Here is a 9,668-nt window from a genome sequence, read left to right as displayed (position 1 = left end):
CGGTCTTATGAAGAAGTAAAAAATTGGATCGATTCGTGGATAGCCTCAAAAGATGACCAGTTTTTTCGACGCGAGATTCGTACGCTACCCGAAAGATGGGAGAAAGTAGTGGCCAGCGATGGACAATACTTTGAATCATAAATGTATAAGTTTTTTACAATAAAGCCTCGAATTTCGGAAAAAAAACGGCGGAAGCAAAGTTGTACACCTAATAATTTCGATCAATCTCGATGCTTTAACATCATTTGAAACAATTCAACATAGAATTTCTTGTCGAGCAATGTCACGTGAGAAATGTCGCATTATGATGAAAATTATCCAATCAAGTGAGAGCTTTTATCATTTACACTAGGTTTTGAAATATACAATTGACCCCCAGATATAGAAAAAGTATAGAAAAGGTATGAAAGATACGGAAGAGAGAGCTGGAAAGATACAAGAGAGCAGAAAAAGTGTAGAAAAAATACAGTAAAAGTTCAGAAAAGATGTAAGACAAGTATAGAAAGTGTCGAAAAAGTGCAGAAAAGGTTAGGAAAAGGTTAGAAAGTGTGAAAAATAAGTGCAAAAGAGATAGAAAAAGATACAGAAAAAGTAGAAAGTGCTGAAAAAAGATGTAATAAAAGGCAAGATTTTGCGAAGACGATGACGACGACGTATCTGAATGAATAAATGACATAAATTACACTAAACGCTGATAAATTAGACTGAAAAATATGTGCATATATTCATATCTACGCATCAAGTACATCTGTAGACATGATGTTCTCATTTTAATTGCAAAAATCTATTCTTCCCCAATATATGCATTTTTTATAACGTCAATTTGTTTAAACAAAACAATAATTTTTAATTATATAAGCGAGTTCCTTCCTGTAAAGGAAAGAAGACGCTGTAGCGTCTCTTTCATGAATATGATATATTATGTACAAAAAAAATACTATACTTGATATGAGAATATATTATGTAAAATTTCTTCTTGAATTAAATTTACACATTCGTCATCAATGCGTGATATTTATAATTAAACATAGTGAACTTTAAATTCAGAATAAATAACACAGCAGATATATACGGCAGAAATCTATTGTTTCCTTGTTATGACAAAAAATTAGGTTTAATTTTTAATGTTAGAAAACGAGTTTCAGCGTCATATGAAAAGACATCTTCATGCTTGTATTCATAATCAGGCCTTAAGCCGGTTCTACATTAGTTGCAAGCTGATCACAAGTTTGTTGCGGTAGCCAATATGAAGTGTTGATTTCAAAATGCAAGCTTCAGATTGGCTGTCGTAACAAACTTGCGATCGGCTTGCAATTAATGGAGAACCGGCTATATATTTAAGGCTTCCTTAAATTTATCTTCAGATGTTCTACGAATTATTTCATTGGCTACTGAACTCCGCGGCTTCGCACAATAAAAGGAACAGGGAACAGAGAACAGAAAATATAAAAATTTTAACCTATCAGAAACTGCATATTCCATATTATATGATATCTGGTTGAAATTCTTATTCTCTGTTCTCTGTTCCTTGTTCCTTTTATTGTGCAGAGCCCCTTAAGTATACGGTCTGACTGAATACGGACATTAATTTTTCTTCCTAGACTCGCCAAATAAAATGACAGCAAACGAACAATTCACCTCTGACACACAGAAAACTCACTTGAAATAGTAATGTAAATGGCTGTAAATGGTATACACTATATGTACACTGATAGTACACACGGGTGCAATTTCCGTTTTTGCCCCAATTTGGCGGATCAATCATCGATCGTTTCCCTATTAGCCGTACTCTATTATAAGTACTTTAAGTCATGGTGGAATTATATAAGGTGAACCATTGCGCATAATGGCGGAGTTTGACCAATCAAAATTGTACTAATTTGCAATGTACTTCTTTGCAGAACGAATCATGTGAATTTCTGCAAATGAACTCAAAAATTGATTGGTTGACAGATCTCCCCACTACTTTGAACTGCGCACCCGTGAGAATGGTTCACTTTACGACTTACATGCTCTAGATTCACTAAGTGAGTGAATCATTTTCTAAATGAGGACTACCCCCCCTTCTCAAATTTCTGACAATGCTCGGTCTAGAGATACTGTTGTCTTCGACAACAGTACCTCTTTTTTTATCATTACATCATTGTCCAGCTGGTGCTCGTGCTCGAAGATCCATGCGCTGGAAATTTGTTATTTTAACTAGAGGCCAAATATTATTTTTAAAAAATATAGAATTTCATTCCAATATTACGATCATTGTTGCATATTTTCTTTTTATTATTGAACCAACATGGTGTAAATACAGTCAAACTTTTTCTTATATTGCAACATAAAGTGTAAATATAATCACAAACTTTCTTATTATTAAAACACATTCTTTAACCTTTTTTTTTGCATAACTTAATATTGCATTATATAGTGTAGTAAGAAAAATAAAAATGCAAAAAAAAAGCAATACAACGCGACAACATTCTTAACATAGACGTGAATAGGTTGCGTGGATATTACTAGATAGTAAAATTAGTGAATATCTTACGAGTAAAAAATCGGATTTCCGTCATTCGAAGAACTAAAAATTGGTCCCCAAAACTATTGGTTTCCAACCAAAAACTAGAAACTTGACAACTACGCTCAGGAGCCTTGAATAACCCTATTAAGATAACATGAGTTTAAGAAAGAAAAAAATTAATGTTCAAATATTTATTTACTAAATATTTCGTTTTAATTGTGATGAATAATGTATGTGCAATGCCTCAAAAGCATTAATTACATAATATTTAAATAATACTGTTTTTTACTATGTAAAAAACTTACCGAGTTTTGCTTTTACAAAGTTTAACACGAAGCTTTGTCACATTATCCAAAAAATTACGGAAATAAATATTTAAATGAAAATTTGATAAATTAAAAATGATTTAGATCAAATAAAAAACTTCAAACAAAATTTACATTATCATAAGCTTTATATGGAAGTAACTATCTATGTACATAAATTACGTTTGTCTCATATATATATATATATATATATATATATATATATTTTAGAATATTTTCAGTCTTATAATTCTTCATCTGATAATTCTTTTTGCGTTAGGTACATTTTTTTTCCAGCCTTTCTAGTAACTGAAGTTGCTTTTGCAAGATGATATTTCGCTCTTTTTGTAATTCATTCATTACATTCAAGCGTTCATTACATTTTTGAAGCTCTATCAACATTTTTGTGCATATTTCTTGTTTGGCATCACTTTCTTCTTGTTGCATATTACAAATAGACTCCCTGACTGATTGCAGAATAAACGACAATTTGCCATCTCGTATTTTTGCTTTCGTATTTATTAAAGAACAGTTGGTATTTATCATGGATGATCTATCGCTATTCGCCACTGATTGTGATTTGCTACTAATCGCTGATAGCATCGAAAGTGGTGAGTGTACTTTGATAGATTGTTCTTTATTTTCATTCCTGTAACAAAAACATATTAATTAATACTTATCCGAAAAAATACAGATTGAAAAATATACTTTAAACATATCTTAAGGAGATAATTATTACTTACTCAGATGAAGTTTGACCAACTTTTTGTAAAATTATTTTCTGAGAAACAATTTCATTGTGGCCAGTTACATAAGGTGGCACTCCACTGAGATTTTTTCCAAATATGCTTATCATTTCACTGTAAGAACAAATTCCATTAATTATTGAGTATACAAGATACTATGGAAATAACAAAAAAGGAGAATAAAAATTAAATAAGTAAATTGATTGAATTGTTGTAAGTATTCATTTCAAAAATATTTATACTAAAGCCTGAGGCACATGGTACATATTTTTTTGCTACATTACTTGCGTTTTAGTAAATAGAGATTGTGTATTCTGCATGGTGCAATTCTAGCAATTCACTAAACACAAGCAATCCAGCAAGAAAAAATACATATGTTACAGACTTTAGATACAGAAAATAAACTAAAAACTTACTTTTCATATGAAAGAGGTTTTATGCCTCTTCTGGAACTGTTCTTTCTCATAGTCCGTAGAATATACTTGTCCCATTTTTTTTTCAACAATTTAAATTTATTTTTCATGTGATTTTTGGTAGCATTCACATAACCTTTTTTTTGAAATGATTCTGCTAATGCTTGAAACATAGCTTCTTTACTTTGATATTTCTTTTTCTGCAACTTTTTTTCATGTTGTTCATATTCTGTGAAAAACAACATTATGGTTTTGTGATTCCAAATAAAATGGCCATCCTTATTAAAAACAGAAGTATTTTTTTTTTCATCATCTGATGAATCTGTAATCGAAGAATCCAATGAAGGCACAATTGTAGGCCTATGTTGCATAGAATTTGTTATGGGACCTGTAATGGAAGGACTTTCGTAGGTTATAGCCTGAGGCTGGATTCTAAAAGAACCTGATTTATTTGGTAAAGAATCTAAAGGTACACTTGTAGTTAGATATTGTGTCGAGCCTCTTGTGGAAGTTATGACAGAAGCATATGCAAGAGTTTGGGGTTTAATTAGAAGCGACATCGTTTTAGGTATTATTTGCACACTTGAAACTTTTGGAATTACAGATCTCGTTATTAAGGAACTAGCGCTTGTAGGATGTGCCATTATATAATTTTTTTGATCAGATTTAATTATCAATGGTTTCTCTTGCTGCAGCCTATAACAAAAAGATGAACAATATTGATATAATACAGTATTCATACAATTAGTTAATAATATATTAGTTAATAAAAATGCAAGTACTATGAGTACATATTTAAGCAATCAACATAGTATATTACAACATTGTGCAAATAATTCTTACCTGAGTATTTAAAAGAAATCTCTATGTTAGAAATGGGCAGTCCTTCCTTCGTATTTAATTGGCTTGCACGAGAGTTAAAGTGAATCTGGTCAGTATCGAATTATTGATAGTGACGAACTCAAATCGTGTAATAGAAATACAATGCACTGACTACTTCGAACCGAACAGATATGACCAAAAGATGATGCAATAAAAAAACTGACAAAGCGCCTCCTCAAATATTAGACACCTTAGGTTGCGTTCCATTTTCATACTTACAACGCTTGTGGAATCATTTCATCTTTGTCGTTTATCAAAACTATATGTTATAGTATACGTTACGTTTATTATATATTTCGAATAAAATTTTCCTCGGAAGAAGTTTTGAACGTAGCCCAAATATTAAACAAGGACAAACGGTGTTCGCAAACGTTGCAAGCGTTAAGTGAAACGTAGCTTTAGGCTGCATTTTCATGCTAATGCTCGATTTGAGCATCAAAACAAATCACATGATCGAAAACGCTAATGGCTCCTGCACACTGGACGCGGAAACGCTTGCCGCGCGGCAAAATAAGACGCGGTAATCAATGAATATGTTAGGAACTGTAATCTTATTGTTACCATATTACATTTTGCCGCGCGGTAAACGTTTCAGCGTAAACGTTTCCAGTATGTAGGAGCCATTACGAATACTAAGCATCAATTTTGATCATGTAATCTGTTTTGATGCTGAAAATGAGCGTTGAGCATTAGCATGAAAAAGCAGCCTTAAAGTATAATTTCATGCACCGAAGCTTCGCTCAAAATTCTGGCGAAAATCCTTCGTTGATTTGTGTGAAAATGTGTAGCTAACGATGCTTCGCTTAAAGTTCCGACATACTACTTTGTTTAATGTCATGAGTTTCTAATGTGCGTTGGTTTGTATTATAGATGCCTGTGCACGAGATGCTCTTGTATAAGGGGCTGCGCATCTGCTGCATTTCATCAACAGACTCAACAGTTGAGTGAGCGCTCGCTGTTATTAATGTATTCTTCCAGATCTAAAATGCTGATTGAATGATCTAAAAGAATATACCAATAGCAGTAGCGCTCACTCAACTGTCGAATCCGCTGAATGCAGCCAATGAAAGAAATAGGGAACAGAAAGTAAGAATTTCAATCTATTAGAAACTGTATATTTCACAATACATGATTTCTGATAGGAAATTCTTATTCTTATTCTCTGTTCTCTATTCCCTCGTTTCATCGCAGCTTCTAACTGAATGTGATTTAACCTAATTGGAATTCCGTTTTTAATCACCAAGGGAGTTATATTACATAATTATATGGTTTGTATACAGGGCTGAGTAATATTAGTTGTGGGAAAAAGTTCGTGGCGTTTTTCCTTAGATATAACGGGAAAAACGTCACGAACTTTTCCCCATACCTAATATTTAAAATAATTCTACTTTGTATGCATATGTATTTAAAATAGAAACGGCATTTTACATTTTCCATTTTCTTTATGGAAAATCATTTACATTTTATATTTGATATGGGGAATTATGTCTATTATTTAACCGTTTATAAAATAGATAAATACTTTTTCTATGTTTTTATAAATTTCCCCTGGAATTGGTGCATAAGAAGAATCAAGTTCCATGATTGGCCAAAGATTTTTATGAATATTCAAATGAACTGCAAATTAAACTGTAAAGAGAAAATTAATTCCAGCAATAATAAATATCGAATCTTAATAAAAATGAATATTCCAGTTTTATGCAAAATATTATATATACATTTCTAAAAATATATATTACTCTTAACATCTAATTTTGACCATAATCAGCTCTTCTCATATTAAAAAATTTAAAATATTTCCGTCAGAAATATTTATTTATAATATTTATTTATAATATTGTAGTCAGAACTTTGAATTTCATTAGAAATGGATTTTAAACGTAAAATATTAAAAAAAAAATGTGTACATCTTGACGGAGAGTTTTTATGAAAACTACATAGATTGAGACAAAATTTTTAAATAATAATATGAAAGAGGGCTACAAACCTAATATAAAAATTTTTTAAATTATATAAATAGTTAAATCATAAATAAAAACAATGGTCTATAACAAACGTTTCGTATCCGATCGAATTATTTTCAATGTTAACAAATTCGGTTATGAACTTACAATACAAAATATTATATAAAATATATCTAAGTAAAAAGACATATAAATTAAAAGGTCTGTAGTATTTAAAAAAATTAATAATGTCTTTAAACTTTCAATTATCGGTCCCGTTAGCGCATGGTACTAGCAATAACATCAGTCGATTCCTAGTAACATCGGCCAGTTCCTAGTAACTTTTCACTACTTTAATATTGAGAATATTTTAAATTAGCCAATTAACGATGGATTATCGAAACTCTCCCTACAGATTTGCACAGACTTGCAGTAATATTGCAGAAATGTTGCAATATTGCAGATTGCACTGTAATATCGCTGCAACATTGTAGATATTAGGAATCATAATATCCCTGCTAAAAATTCCAAGCATATCATATATGAATTTGATTATATCTGATTAAATATGGTTTCTTGCATGATGTAAGAATACAAGATACTATTTGCATAAGCGATAACAATATTGGAAACAACCAATCAAATTTTGGTTCAATTCAATTCTTTACTGTATATCCTCGGGAATACTTTGTCTGGTATACCTTGTCTTCATACATCATGATTTTTTTGCATTGGAAGTCTTATTATATCCAAATTACATTTGTGTGGAATTGTAGTGGAGTTCCAGATATGTTCCATGTCAACTCTAGTCTGGAAATCCCGTTCTGTCCGAAGCATATTTGGAATTTCAGATTTTTCAAGTCGAATTTGTTGTTATAATACATATATGGAAACTTCAAATATGTAATACTCCTATATTGCTAACGCAGCTTCTTTTTAGGGTGTGTGCAAAGACAGCGCGATAGAGAATATCGGATCTCTCACTTCCACAGTGTACTTCGAGTGTAAGCATGCGTTGGTATAAGTAACAAAGTTGCATTTTTGTTTCTTTTTTTAAACACTTTTATATAAACAATATTGGACACGCGTATAATCATATACGTAATATGTATACTACGCAAATACATACGGACCAGTGCTGATGTGTATGTACATACGTGATAAAATTGGTTAGAAACGCGCATGCGTATGAAGTACACTATCTAAATAAGAAATAGATATCATTTGCAGCGTGATGTTTTCGCTCTTAATTGGCGTTAGCAATAGTAGTTATATATATAGAAGTTCCAAATATTAGATCGTGGCAACGTCACATTTTTGCGAGCAGACGAATATAGGCGCAAGTTATCTGTCAAGATATTTATACGAAAGAAAAAAATATCTGCACAATTGCGTTATAAAAGAAAATATGTCAAAAGTACAGTTTTAGCAAAAAAAGTCTAAAGCAACTCTCACGAAGAAACGGTAAGAATGCGTAAGACAATCTTCTTGTCGGTCCTCGAAAGTGCGATGCTGCCATATCTAATAGACATCCTCAATTACCGAGAAAATGTATAAAATCAAGATTTTTTTATTGACTCAAACTTTAATATCATATTTGTGATATTGTGATATTACATGAGTTTCTTCACGAATTTAACTATTTAAGATCACTCATTTTTCATTAACATTAAGCGCGATTGTGACAGCGACGCGACGATCGCACAGTCTTTTCTTGAAACAAAAACCATTGAAAAGACAAAAAAAGAACAAAATAAATCGAACACATGATGAGATTGATGCATATATGTATAATATATACATATGTAACATATATAATTCTTAGCTAAGAGACTCGATTTATGACTTTTGTTATAAATAATATGTTATAAATAACCTAATATCTCCGGCATACCAGCGCGATGTTATAACATTTTCAGTTTATAAATGTTAAAAAAAATAAAAAGGGAAAAAATGACCAAATTTGAAAAAAGTAACTAAAAGTGACCTTTTAAAGAAAAAGTGAAAATAATGGATAAAGTGATTCGCTAGCAGCCCTGCTATCCGCTCTTTCCAATAAGTATTATATATTGCTAAATTTTTAATAAATATGATGTATTAAATTTATGTAACTTCAAACTTGAACTGTAACTTGTAACTTGAACTTGATGGATTTATGATGGAATCAATATTTTTTTATAAAAGCAAAGCTCCGGTTAGAAATGATAATCGCTATCGAAAACATATTGATTACTAAGGAGACGGCTAAAAAAAAGGTAGGTTTGTTCGCGTCATATACTTCAACATGCTCCCATCTGCTCCTATTATAGCAGGAACAGATAAGAATAAGTAGGAGCATGTTGAAACAACGTGAACAAACCTTATATAAATATATATATATATAGCCGTCGATTTAACACCTTGAATAATGCTATAACTTGCAAGCCTTATAACTCGAAAAATACTTAATGAAAATAAACTTAATTATTTTGGAAAGTTTTCGAGGTAAGCTACAAGAATATGTAACAAAATGAGAGGTTCCATTTAAAAAATTCAAAATGATCTTGCTCTGATCTTGACAACGCCACCCAAGGTGGCGCAAACCAATGCACCAACTTATGTATCTCTCAAAGTCTCAAAACTTTTGTCTCAAACATTTTTTCCTTAAAATGCACTGTACAAAAGATATTTGAGGTGATCGATTAAAATAGGACATCCTGTGTGTGTGTGTGTGTGTGTGTGTGTGTGTGTGTGTGTGTGTGTGTGTGTGTGTGTGTGTGTGTGTGTATATATATAGAGTAGTAGTGTAGTAAGTAAGTACGACTAACTAATTCGTTACGAGGTACGGGACAAGTAAGTAAGGAACGTAACCGTAAAACTTAAACGTAACG

The 9,668-nt window shown here is 31.5% G+C and overlaps 1 protein-coding gene across 1 annotated transcript; it reads right to left on the bottom strand.

The window, feature by feature from the left end:
• Positions 1-3,090: 3,090 nt before the first annotated feature.
• Positions 3,091-4,617, bottom strand: LOC105620470. The gene is made up of 3 exons (XM_012201959.1): positions 3,977-4,617; positions 3,558-3,674; positions 3,091-3,463 (listed from the first exon to the last, which is right to left on the bottom strand). Exons 1-3 carry the CDS (start codon positions 4,615-4,617, stop codon positions 3,091-3,093), a joined length of 1,131 nt encoding a protein of 376 aa, XP_012057349.1.
• Positions 4,618-9,668: the final 5,051 nt, after the last annotated feature.

Source organism: Atta cephalotes (assembly GCF_000143395.1).
Source record: "Atta cephalotes unplaced genomic scaffold scaffold00027, whole genome shotgun sequence".
Lineage (NCBI taxonomy): Eukaryota > Metazoa > Arthropoda > Insecta > Hymenoptera > Formicidae > Atta > Atta cephalotes.
The sequence above is the reverse complement of the archived record's forward strand: the minus strand, read 5'-3'. Positions and strand labels throughout refer to the sequence as shown.